Source organism: Cottoperca gobio, chromosome 1, assembly GCF_900634415.1.
Source record: "Cottoperca gobio chromosome 1, fCotGob3.1, whole genome shotgun sequence".
NCBI lineage: Eukaryota > Metazoa > Chordata > Actinopteri > Perciformes > Bovichtidae > Cottoperca > Cottoperca gobio.
In genome coordinates, this window is record NC_041355.1 from 16,934,884 (window position 1) to 16,948,395 (window position 13,512).

The 13,512-nt window shown below is 39.2% G+C and overlaps 1 protein-coding gene across 1 annotated transcript in view; it reads right to left on the minus strand.

Moving 5' to 3' along the window:
* c3a.1 (complement C3a, tandem duplicate 1) overlaps positions 1-13,512 on the minus strand; it is a 45,943-nt gene that overhangs the window by 27,329 nt on the left and 5,102 nt on the right. The window contains exons 2-4 of the mRNA XM_029431572.1: positions 1,286-1,463; positions 440-635; positions 155-317 (exon numbers count right to left, since the gene is read on the minus strand). Of these exons, the coding sequence (XP_029287432.1) occupies positions 155-317; positions 440-635; positions 1,286-1,356 (430 nt within the window). The 5' untranslated portion in view covers positions 1,357-1,463. The remainder of the gene's footprint in view (positions 1-154; positions 318-439; positions 636-1,285; positions 1,464-13,512) is intronic.

Consider the following 13,512-nt stretch of genomic DNA (forward strand, 5'->3'; position numbering starts at 1 on the left):
TTAAAAGTTTTTCCTCGTCCACTGCAAAGGTTTAGGGACAGAGGGCGTCGTATGTTGCAAAGATTGTAAAGCCTCTTAAAGCACATTTGTAATTTCTGATATTGGGCTGTATAAATAGGATCTGATAGATTTATTGATTGATAAATTAACTCACCTTTGCTGTTGGGGGTGTAGAGGGTCTTGTCAGTTTGGATGAAGATGTACCCGGACTGGAAGGACACTAAGACGACTTTCTCCAGCATTCGGGTAGGGAACTGAGCTCGCAGGTACACATACTGCTTCATTTTAGGATTCTTACTGAAGTCTCCAGCAGGGATCTGAAACCAGTATGAAGAGACACAAACAGTGCATCAGGTACATACATAATATGCATTTCTAGATTCATTACTAGATTCTTTGTGGTTATTTTAGTCAAGTCAAGTAACAGCATATCATTTACCATTATTTGTGCCAGCTCCTGGAAATTATTTTCATTTTTCAGTGTCACAGATTTGGATGCCAGCCTTTTGGTTTTGGTTGGATGGTTCATCACAGTGATTTCGACATTTATGTTTACACCGGTGTAGTCTTGACACTCCACAAAGATGTTTTCTGCTGTTCCAACCCGCAACAAGTTGGGGGAAGACATCACTTCCCTGCAGAGCAGTGACGAGAGAAGAAGATATATAATGTGAGTATTCTGTAGTCACTGTGCAGAAAGAAGACTTTTCTCTGTTTTTTTTCAAGATTTCAAGGGAACACGGGATGAGTAATTAATATGCAAATAAATAAAAATAAAGAAATATCACTTTAATCATCTTCTGACACCACTGTATGAGACAGACTATTTGATCAGATGAGGATCATGAGCTCCAGCATGGACTTCACACACAATAAGTGATCTATTGATTAACTTGACAAAGATCCAGCACTGGATCAACAAAACATTTCATCATGGTTCTAGACTCTGCATCGTTGCGCAAACTCTGAACAAAAATTAGGCCAATTAATTGGCATCGTTTGAAAGTAAACATTACTTTGGCTTCCGTCACACAAACTGGACTACTAAGGCACAAGTTAAACGAATATCCCAAAACTTTTAAATGTAATATGAATGCAGACGACCCCTGATATAGTTGTTGTTCCCATTACAGTTTAAACAATAACAAGGTGAATACCAGGAAGGTGAACAAATAAGCAAAATGTTTATTTGAAAAAGAAATATTACAAAAATATTGTATCTCTGTTTTCTGAGAAATAATTCAAACTCAGGGGGAGTGTGTAAAGGTAAGGTAGATATACTTACAATGGAGCTCCATCAGCAAGAGAAGTCAGGGAGACAAAGGCCAGAGCGGCCAGCAGCCGCAGCACAGTCATACTTATCCTCCGACCTGATCCTGATCCGCTGTCAATGTAGAGTGTCGCTGTGCAGCACCTTCCTTTTATCCACTCTCCTTGCACCTCTGCTTCACCTCACTGTGTTTCTGTGTACATGTATGAACCCAAACACACATACACATGATTTCCCAGCAGCAGTTGAGTAACAGTTGATTTCAACATTATCTCTGTTCTGAGGAGAAAGATAAACAGTAGAAAATCAATGAGGGATTAAATGTTTACTAAGTTCTGTGCTTACAGTTAAAAGACCAGATCACTGCAAAATGTATTCATATATGATATGTTTTAATGCGACACCTTTGTTTTCTTTTTGTCTTTTTCTTCTTTGGGAAACTTGAGTCAACTTGTAATTCTTATTCTGACCCTGCTGTATCTGTGAATTTACACATTATTAAACATATTGGACGTGCTCACAGGAAACTAGTTGTGTTGAGTCATTTCTGGGAAAAGTATCTGGCAGGTGCTTTTGGAATTTCAACACTAGGGCATTTTCTGCAGTCTGACGAAAAACAAATATATTTTTATTTTATTTTATTTCTTGACTTATATAATTATATATATTTTTAAGTGTTTAGATCATTTTAATGAATTGAATGATTTTATTGGATGTTGCAAATATATTCAAATCTTTTAAATAATTGAAGAATGACTGGATTCACTAAAAGATGGATCCCATTGTTTGATAAATATACTGAAATATTTTCTACATAATTTGGAATGGGGCAGGTAAGAAGTACAGGCAGACAGACCGATATCTATTCACTGAAGAATCCACTCTGCCCTCAGTTCAACATGAGAGGGCAAAGAAATAGAGCAGTCAATCACGTTGAAGTGACAGGGTCAGTGTACGTTTTGATCGTTTTTTTATTCGATTAAATCTCAAGTGGCAGAAATGAGAAAACGACTCGTATTTTCGTTTCGTCCATTTCGATACCAGGGGTCTGATACCGGGGGACTGCCCCGACTCCCTGCCGGATCAACAAACTTTCTGTTGCTGCCGTTACATTTCATGCATGTCACAGAAATGTCTTAGTCAATAGCAATTCTATACCACAGTAAAAAAAACAAAACAATAAATCCCATGTACTTCAGCATACACTCCTTTATTACTGATTGTATACTTGTTTTTGTTAAGAAGTTTAACGGTCATAATTCTCCCTGATTATAGATTGTGGTGAAAACATCCCATTAAAACAACTGTATTTACTCTTAGGTTTGTTGCCAAAACTAAATTTAGCAATATTACGTTTCAACACATTATGACAACGTTATAATTGACTTTGGCCCAATAATCGTTTTTACTGAATAGAGCCTGAATGCACCGTAATGCAACTCTATGGAACCTCCGTTCACCGCCTGCTAACAGCTGACAGCTAACGTTAACTAGCTTTCCTCCTGCGGATTTTGACACAGATCTGTTCACAATGTAGCATCATCAAGGAAGAATCGTCGATAGTCGATTTACTGCACCCCAAGCACATTTCCTATTGTCCCCAGGACGACGGGACGCTGTTAGTAACAAGCCATGGAAAAAACGAGTTGACTACTGTCCCCTTTTCAGAAATTTGGCATCGACTTGATACTGAGGCACCATTGGTTCTTGTACCACCCAAACTTCACACGTGTTAGATCCAGCCCATGTTAGATTCAGCCAGCTCCACCAGCCCGCTGTGACTACAGGTGCTGGTGATAGCACTGGTTAAATTCCAGTCGCTACAGCCGTGTCGCCACATGCTCTCCCCCTAGCAAAGTATTCTCCTGGTGCCGGGGAGGACGCCACACATGAAGATTATAAAATAGCAGTGTTATTTTGACTTTTTAAAATATAACTGAAATAAATTCAGATTGTATCGACCCAGTTCTAGAGTTGTAGAGTGAAATGCTGCTCCCTATATGTTTGGAGCATGTGGCCAGGCTTTCCACATCGCACCTTTAATCATGACTCTTCTGTTCGGCAACGTGTTGATGTAGGATGTCTAATCATATTTTGCATTGCTTTCCATGTCTTCCATTACTTGGTTATACAATATCTGGGAGAAGCCTAGGCTATTTGTCAATCATAGTCAAATATGCTTCAAATTCACCTCTGGAGGTGGGATCCGAATTTTGTTTTCCAGATTCTGCCTTACATTTTTAAAAACCCACATGCAGCATTTCTTATGGATTAACGGTAGGTTTGGATTATCAAATCTGTTTTTACTTGTGAATATTTCACAAAAAATGTAATTAAAAACCGAACTGTGAAGTTTGCCAAACATTTACCTAAACATTTTACTTTAGTCTTTGTTGTAGTTGTGTCTTTTTTATTAATTAAATCTCTGTTTCCAAAAATATGAAACATTTTACAATGCAGTAAGAAAAATAATATACTTAGAAACTAATTACATAGGGTATGTAATCTTAAATATCACATTATAGATATATGTAACTGTTACTATCTACTATTTTCATAAGTATTTTGGTATGAATACCTGCAACTTTAAAATAATAAATACATATCTGGCATTTGTAACAAACCAAACTGCTGGAAAATTGGTGGAAAATTCAGTGAGTTATGATGGTTTTAATATGGCGGCTGCATTTACATATCGACAGGTCCAGTTTGAATAATATTGAAAAACCAATAACAGAGAGCTTTGTCACTTTACAAAATAATTTTGTAAATCCGAATATTGCCCTTTCTGCACAGAAGGCAGACTGTCTTCAATATGCAACTCGTCCACTAGAGGGAGGCATGCACTATTTGTACAACAACTGGTAGGACATGTGTAACTAGAGTTATAGTCACAAAACTTAACACGAAGATGTATTTTTGGTATTTTGGTCATTTATAGGCAAATAATATACCGTTAATGTGATACCAAGAGGCTTCGTGCTGCCACTTTCAGCTGATTATAATAAGCTATTGCATTCAATTCCGTGCTTATCAAAGATAAAATACAATACCACAATCTCAATGGCAATAGAAGCATCATTTCACAGGCGGCAACACCATCAAAAACAACCATCCCAGCAGCGATCCAAACTCAAACAATACATCCAACATCTGAAATCTCCCTGCCGCAGCCACACACACCACCCATCACCGGCCAAATGATGCATGCTATGTGCGAGTGTGACACAGCGACAAGCAAAGATCCCAAATGTCAAATGCACCGCCCGATCCAAATCACCACCAAAACAACTATCCCTAAAAATATAAAAAACATTCCAGATCGATGATCAAGAGGGGGAAAAAAATGAAAACAATGACCCGCAGCAACCAAAAGACACTCCCAGCAAAGTTTGATATTGCTAGGAGGATACATGTGTGCGCGCGGCGGAATGCAGAAGATCCTGCTACACCTGTTTAAAGTCTCTGTGATTCACGAAGATGCTCAGAAAATCTGTGCCAATCAGGAACAATAGTTTTTTAAATTATCTTTTATAATTATTTTCTTTTTCATTACATTTTTAAAACACAAACCACATATCTCAGTAGTATCTGGATTGATTGTGTTTGCCAAATAATCAATCACTCTGATGATATCATGAAGGTTTAATAATTAGAGAGAAAAGGCCTAGTGCTAGTTAGAAGTCTGTTTTTTTGTCAGCTGAGGACAATCTGCTTTCTGGCGTGGCCTACTTTCATTATTACTAATCAAACACACTTTGTTTGTTTCCAAATAGTAGGACTCCTGACGTGCAGAACAAAGACGCACTGTGGCTACTATAGGCAGGATTGGGCCTTATCAGAAGTTAAAAAGAAAATAAGGATGATTCGAGAGAGAGAGCGAGAGAGAGAGAGAGAGAGAGAGAGAGAGAGAGAGAGAGAAAGAGACAGCATGACATCAGCATGTGAAGGAGTTAATGACAGTGAGAGAGAGAGAGAGAGAGAGAGAGAGAGAGAGAGAGAGAGAGAGAGAGAGGTGTCCATATTTGAGAGGCTGAAACCCACGTTTTCTGCCATTTTTGCGCTTTCTCTTTGGAAGTCGACTCATCTTGAGAGGTTTTCTCAAGCAGATTTACTGTACTGTCAGGTGTGAGCTCCAAAGGTGTAAGAGATCACATATCAAACTTGTCCTCAATGGAAAAATGAGAAATAACCTTAAATAAACTAAATTTATTTTTAAGGTGCAACAACACAATATAAAACCAGGTTTGAACTTTGCCTACTGAATGTTCACGGTGGCTATAAATGTGGCCAACTGATAACTGTCCACTTTCTGTTTCTTTTTGACAGTCCACAAAACGTGCAGAGTTAACTCAACTAAAAGTAATATGATTTACTTACTTACTTACTTACAAAACATGTACTTAAAACACCTGCCTTATGAGTACTAATATTTTACAGTTTTAAGTTACTCCACATCATTGTGTAAGGTCATTGGACTGCTTAATGTCTCTTTTTGAGGAGAGAGGAAGAGAAGGAGGAGTGCAGGGAGGTGTCCCCCGGCAGTCTAAGCCTATAGCAGCATAACTAGGGGCTGATCCAAGGCAAGCCTGGGCCAGCCCTAACTATAAGCTTTATCAAAAAGGAAAGTCTTTAGCCTGCTCTTAAATGTGGAGAGGGTGTCTGCCTCCCGAACACAAACTGCTAGCTGGTTCCACTTGAGAGGAGCTTGATAGCTGAAGGCTCTGGCTCCCATTGTCCCTTACAGATTATAGGAACTACAAGTAACCCTGCATTCTGGGAGTGCAATGCTCTAGTTCAGCGGTGTCAAACATACAGCCCGCGGCCGGAACCGGCCCGCCAGAGGATCCAATCCGGCCCGCGGGATGATTTTGCAAAGTGTAAAAATGACAGAAAAACTTGCATTTATATAAAATTACCTGCAATTTCTAATCAGTCCACCAGGGGTCACACTGTCTCAGTAAGAGCATGCAATAGACTGTAACAAGTAAAGAATAAGAGTAGCGATTTACACTGAGAACCAGAACGGAACAGCAGATGGCATCATCCAGCCTTTTTTAATGTGTTCAGTCTTTTGCTGTCAAAATCTTCTGTAATACCCTCATCCCTAAATGTCTCTGTCAAAAAAGAGAAAAGTGGACACAGAGTGCAGAATTTTCCAGGAAAAATGGACAACATCCTATTGCTTCACTGAGGTAACTGCAACACCCGTGTGCTTGGTGTGTTCCCAGCAAGTTTCTGTGTTCAAAGAATACAATATTCGGCACCACTATAAGACTCACCATGGCGAAAAATACGGCCGCTTGCAAGGACAACTTAGACAAGACCAGATAAATGACTTGCTAGCAAGTCTGAAGAAACAGCAGTCCGTTTTTACCCGGAGCCGAGATATACGTGATGCGGCAGTGAAAGCTAGCTACTTAATTACTAACAAAATAGCATCAGCCTCAAAGCCGTACTCTGAAGGTGAGTTTGTAAAAACATGTATGCTGAAGGCGGCAGAAATCGTGTGCCCTGAGAAGCGACAGGCTTTTGCTAACATTAGCCTAACAAGGAATACTGTGACGGATAGGATTGCCGATCTTTCAGCAGATTTGGATAGCCAAAAAAAGAATAAAGTCCTTTGTAGCATTTTCAGTTGCAATCAATGAGAGCACTGACATTACGGATGTTGCTCAACTGGCCATATTTATTTGTGGTGTTGATGACACTTTAGCGGTGTGAAGTAAATAAACTCCTGATTGTATTGTGTCACATTTAATGATTATCACATGTACTCGTCCACCTCAATCAAAATGTATTATTGCACAACATGTATTTCTTCACAAATGTATAATGAGCACTATATTAGTTATGAATGTGAAGCACTGTAGGTTCTCTTCAAAGAGTTTCAGGTCTACCTCCATCTCGTCACAACAAGACTGCCCACCAAGGGGCATAACCGCGCCAACATGGACCAATGAGGGACGACGACACCCTTCTGTAGAGAATATAGCAAAATGTTTATGATGTTTTTGTACCACTTTCACTTTTACCAACAGACAGCTAACTGGCTCTTTATTGATTCGGACTGTGGACTTGGTGTGTGAAAGTGTCCTCGGTTGAGGGTATTTTTGAAATGCTGTCATCATCACTTTAAATAAATAAGTATCTTGATCAACTAGAAGTTTACTGGATTCATTTGAAAGACAATCACAGCGCCCTTTGGGCTTCAAAACCCAACAGCGGTCACAGAGGAGTTCCTTGAGTTGATACCTATGATGGACACCACTACAGCGAATGACATTTTTAGCGCTGTCGTTGAAGCGCTGGACCAGGTCGTAGTGGACTGGAGCCATGCTGTCAGAATGGCTACAGACGGCGCACCATCAATGATTGGGAGAAAAACAGGTGTTGTGAATAAATTCAGAGAGAAAGTACAGGCTGCAAATGGAGAAAATAGTTTTTGGACATTCCACTGTATATTTTGCACCAGGAAGTATTGTGTTGCAAATCGTTAACAATGGATCACGTCATGATCCATTGTTCAAGACTCTCAAGACTCACTCACAAGCACTTGAATGAGATTCTTAAATTAGCTGCTACTCAGGATTTTAGGCCTGATATTGACTCACTTGTGAGGGCTAAACGATGCTAAGTTTCAGCGGGAAATTAATGGGTGACTTTTGTTGTTTATTGTATGTGTTCAACTTATCCTCCTTACTTAATAGCGAGAGAATCTTGAGAAGTTTATTTTGTTATAAAGTTAAATACAATATTGTTCAGTTCCAAATACCTGTGTCTAAATGTTTTTGCTTTGTTTTGCTGTGTAGATCGACTGTGATCTGAAGTTGTAATGCACATGTGTAAATGATAAGATTGTTGAAATTGCACTTGTTTTTCTTAATAAATTTCAACGGTTGTGAATCAGAATGTCTGGTCTTTATGTTTCTAGTTTATTGTAGAAAGACCTTAAAATAGGGTGTATCATCCAAAAACCTCCACTAATGATTTAAACATGGATAAATGGTGTCGTAATGTATGGGTTATTTCGAACTATTTCCATTACCAACCGCACTAAAGAACAAAGACAGAAGGCTAGCATGGACCAAAGCTGTAAAGAGACAGGATTACAATGGGAAGTCTTGGAAGCCCAAGAAATCTTCGCGGATTTGCAGTGAGCATTTCATGCAAGGAAAACCAGCAAATTAATTCCCTGATCCTGAACTCGACCTGGGGTATGTAGTCTATCTACTTGATTTATATATTGACAAATGTACTTTCTATATATTGAGTTTTATAATAATTAACAAACACAAGTTAGGTATATATTTATAATAGCTTACCCTGCAACACAACTGCAATAAGCACTTATGATATCGCCAGTTTTCTTGACTGCGTAGATCCATGTCGAATGTGGCGTATGGGAAACTTTCATTGAATGAGTACATTTTGCTTTCAAAAAGCAATACTCAGAATCTGCGAGAGGATTGAAAGATATTTGTTTCAACCAGCCAGAGTCAAACAGTCTAAATGCTTTGCCTTCTTTGTATTCGTTCAAAGTTCGTTTATGAAACTCGACATGCTTCCCTGGGTGGTCAGACATTAAAAATAATGTCATATCGCTGAGGTATATCGGCAGCCAAGAAGTCATGCTGTTGTTTTCATTGACCCAGCCATCCTGCAATGTCAAGGGATCAGGCACTGAAACGCCACTCGGCATAACCATAAGCTTAGTCTTTTCTTTTTCAGTGATTGAAAGTCTTTCGTTAGCTGTTGGTTGCTCCTCAATGGCCATCTCTGATGCAGCAAACACCCTGGCAATAAGCTCCAGTTTTGTTCCTGAAACCTTTAAATTCTGCTTGCGGCAAAATACTTTCAAAGCTTCGACTTTCCACATCTGAACCTCATCATAAGAAAGGAGTTCAGAACTCATTGTAGAGTAGTAGGTTTGTTTACAACACGCTTGAAGAATAAGCTTGCAGTCGCAATTTTTGCAATTGTGAAGCTCACAATGAGATTCTGTCCATTTATTTAGCTTTCTCCCACTGCTCGAACATCTTTTCACCACACAATTCCGGTGTCCAAATCCCATAACTAGAAGAGCGATGCTTACACACTAAAAACTAGCCAAATACAATGTAAAAACGCTTGAAGAACAAGCTAAGTAAAATGTAAACACGTAGAGAATAAATCCAATATGGCGGCGCTTGTGGAGTTGGTGCTCACTTTTCTAGTCTTGCCACCCCAGAATGCATTGCGATTCCACCCGAAGCGCGAAACTGCGATTCCATGTATTGGGCTGTATGTGGCCCCTGAACTAAGATAAGTTGGACACCCCTGCTCTAGTTGTTTTATAAGGTACTATGAGATATTTAAGATATGCTGGAGCCTGACCATTAATTGCTTTGTAAGTCAGGAGAAGGATTTTGAATTCTATTCTGTATTTTACCGGGAGCCAGTGCAAAGCAGCTAATACAGGAGTAATATGATCCCGTTTCCTTGTTCTTGTCAATACAGGTGCCGCTGCATTTTGGATCAACTGAAGAGTCTTAAGCGACTTTTTGGGACAACCTGATAACAATGAGTTGCAGTAATCCAGCCTTGAAGTAACAAATGCATGGACTAGTTTTTCTGCATCATTTTGAGACAGGATGTGTCTTATTTTTGCAATGTTACGTAGATGAAAGAAGGCAGTCCTTGAGATTTGTTTTATGTGGGAGTTAAAAAACAGATCCTCATCAAAGATAACGCCAAGATTCCTTACGGTGGTGCTGGAGGCCAAATTAATGCCATCCAGAGCTTCTATGTCATTAGAAAATGCGTTTCGGAGGCGTTTAGGGCCAAGTATGATAACTTCAGATTTGTCTGTGTTTAACATCAAAAAGTTGCTAGACATCCAAGTTTTTATGTCCTTAAGGCATGCTTGAAGTTTAGCTAATTGATTGATTTCATCTGGTTTAATTGATGATATAATTGGGTATCATCCGCATAACAATGAAAGTTTATAGAGTGGTTCCTTATAATATTGCCCAAAGGAAGCATATATAAGGTGAATAGAATCGGTCCAAGTACAGAAACTTGTGGGACTCCAAAACTGACTTTGGCTGTCATGGAGGATTTATCGTTAACACGTACAAATTGAGATCGCTCAGATAAATAGGACTTGAACCAGCTTAGTGCGGTTCCTTTTATGCCAACATAATGTTCCAGTCTCTGTAGTAGAATGTCATGATCAACAGTGTCGAAGGCAGCACTGAGGTCTAACAAGACTACAGTACATGGGGCATTTTTGAAATTATTATTTTTATTTAAAAATTCAAATAGGAATTTGTGATGATCAAGGGTTAAATATATAGATTTTGTATTCTTTTTGTAAGCACTTTATTTTAAAGTAATTGTACAAATAAAAAATATGTAAATAAAGTGTTTTTTGAAAAAGCAAGAAATTCTCTGTCTCTCTCTCTCCGAGTGCATGCTGGGAGTCTGTGTGCGAGTGAGACGCTGAGCGTGTGCCTTTCGATTCTTATTTTTGATTCTTTAGTTAATAATGGGTGTTAATTTAACTTAATTTACTGGTCATAGTTTGGTATAGTTAACTTTTGGTACGTTTGGGTGTGGTGTGTGGGGTTTTCTCTTGCTGGTGTCTCGCCGGCCGGAGTAGATGATTATGATTACGTGATTTTTGCAACCTCATCGGATATGAAATGTTTTGGTTGCAGGGAGGAGGGACACACCGCACATACCTGTCAACATTGGAATTTCAATATAAGGGACATTTTTTGGCAGACTCCACCCATATTTTAACAGCTCTCAGCCACCCAGCCCCTACCCCATGTAATGTAAATGTAAACACATAAGGGACGGGTATATACATTGAGGAAATACATGTTTATGTAAAGTATGTATTACTTGTACAGACATGTTTATAAAATGTATGTATTTTATTTATTAGTTAATAGCATCAATGTATTTTATGATTGATGAGTTGTGTGGCTTTTGTTTTCCCCGATGAGGACTTCCTTGCGATGTCAGTGTCGGGAAACATGTCCGCTACACTGCGACTGAAATCATCGCAGAAGCTGAAGGCTACATTATCTTTGGCGCAAAGCATCGACATCTTTTCCTCAGCTTTGGTCACTTGGTCTGCCTCCGACACAGTTCTTGTCACAGATGAAGTCATTGACAGTGTATGTGTTTGTGCCTCTTGGCCGTGCTTGTGCTTGGACGCTTTTTCATGCAACATCGCTTATTCCGCCGTGTGCGATGCTAACATCTGAATGGCACACTTTACAAAAAGCATGATTTTGCCCGACTCTGCTTTTTAATAAATAAGGGAAGGTCCCCTCCCATTTGGCAGGTACTTGCATAATGTTTTAACTTGTTTGACAGGCACAAATGCGTCTCCAACTATCTCCCGTTCACTGTGACTCTCATCCATACGTTTTCGTCCTCGTCTGTGTTATTGTTCCTGTTTTCTTCTTCTGTGTGTTTACTGGCGGATAACGTTTTTCAGTTCATGTTAAACGATGTTAAAGGAGAGTCGGCAGAGGTGATAGGAGGGGTGCAGGAAAACATGGCAGGAAAAGAAAGGAATACATGGAGTGAGCAGGTAGAGGAAGTGGAGATGGAGGAGGAAGAGGCAGCAGTAGCACTGGAGACAGTACAAGAAAAACCTGCTGCCAAACATAAGAAAAGGTCAAAGAAAACATCCAGTGATGCTAAAAACAGTAAAGTTGGGGAAAGAGGGACAGACTGTGAGAAGGCAGGGGCAGACGGACGAGTCTTAGTGAAGATGAGTGTGTGTCCGACAGCAGTGATATCCCTGGTTTTAATTTAAGTAACAGTCAGAAGGAAAAAATGTATACGGCTGAAAGTTTAAAAGTTTTCCTCCAACAAACTAAAAACCAAAATGATGTAAAGGTGGATTATTACTTTCCAGATTTGGTAGTTTTTAATACCTCAGCAGACTCCATATGAGTCAAAGAGAGGAGTGTGGCCTCACTGAACAGGAGTATTATAGATTAAAGTAAAAAAACAAATAAATATTGATGATGAGTGTCTTAATTAATATGTTTGTTTGTTTTTTTGCTTTTAACAACTCAGTAGTGATGGATACTTTCAGAGTGGAAGTTTTAAATGTTAATGGAGCCAGAGTCTTTAAAAAAAAAAGGGGAAATATTTGAAACTGCAAAAATTAAACATGTTGTAACTATAGCCATTAGATTGTTTTCTATAATTATAATTTATTACAGTTTACAAGAGAACCTCATGATTTACAAGGTATTTAAGTTGCATTTGTTGTTCACATTATTTCATTTAGTATACATAAGTCTCGGCGGAAGTCTCGTTTGGTTGCTCCCGTGTAATTAACACCAGCGACCAAATGGACACTTAAGAGCTCCGGAGGAAAGTTTGGACCGGTGACAAAAGACTTCAGTGCGCTTCCAACGACACCACAAGACTTCCTCAGGTTATAGCATGCAGCCAACAGGTATAGTTGTTTGTATTGTACTGTTATTTACGTTGGTAGGAAGTTATGCTACATTGTTATGTTTAGTTTTCAAAGTGGATCTGGAGGAGATTAAGCTCCAAATAAACCCGTTGTAAAATAAATAAAACACTCTTGTGTAATAACTGACAAGTGCTCGTATTTACATAGCTAATGTGAAGAAATGTTAGGTACTATATGTATTAAATAAAGCTCATACTTAGACTTGTAAGAAGCTCAACTCACTCATAACTGTCTTATCTAACTCAGGGATAATTGTGACTCATTGTGATCATAATCACTTTGATATTGTGAATGCATAATATGAGAGTGCCCCTGACGGAGTCGTTCGAAGACCCTGTGACGTGATGACGTCAGACATCAAAGACCGGAAATTATATATACACGGATGTAACCAGTAGGCGGGACCATTCTGTAGAACGGCTGAGAGTGGAGGCTGTGAAACAGGATGGTCACCCAGCTGGGTACATTTTCCATGCTTGTCTTATTGGGTCTAACCTCGAGCCGGGTGGCTCAGAGGATCCTCCTACAATCTGCAACTCTTTCAATAATCAATTAGTGTCTCTCTCTCTCTCTCTCTCTCTCTCTCTCTCTCTCTCTCTCTCTCTCTCTCTCTCTCTCTCTCTCTCTCTCTCTCTCTCTCTCTCTCAAACAAAGACATCTCTCCACAACGGGGTCTGATTTTCTGTACCAGCTTGTTGTGTTTCTGTTTAGTGATGCAATGGCCCTCATCAAGTTGACAGGGGATGTT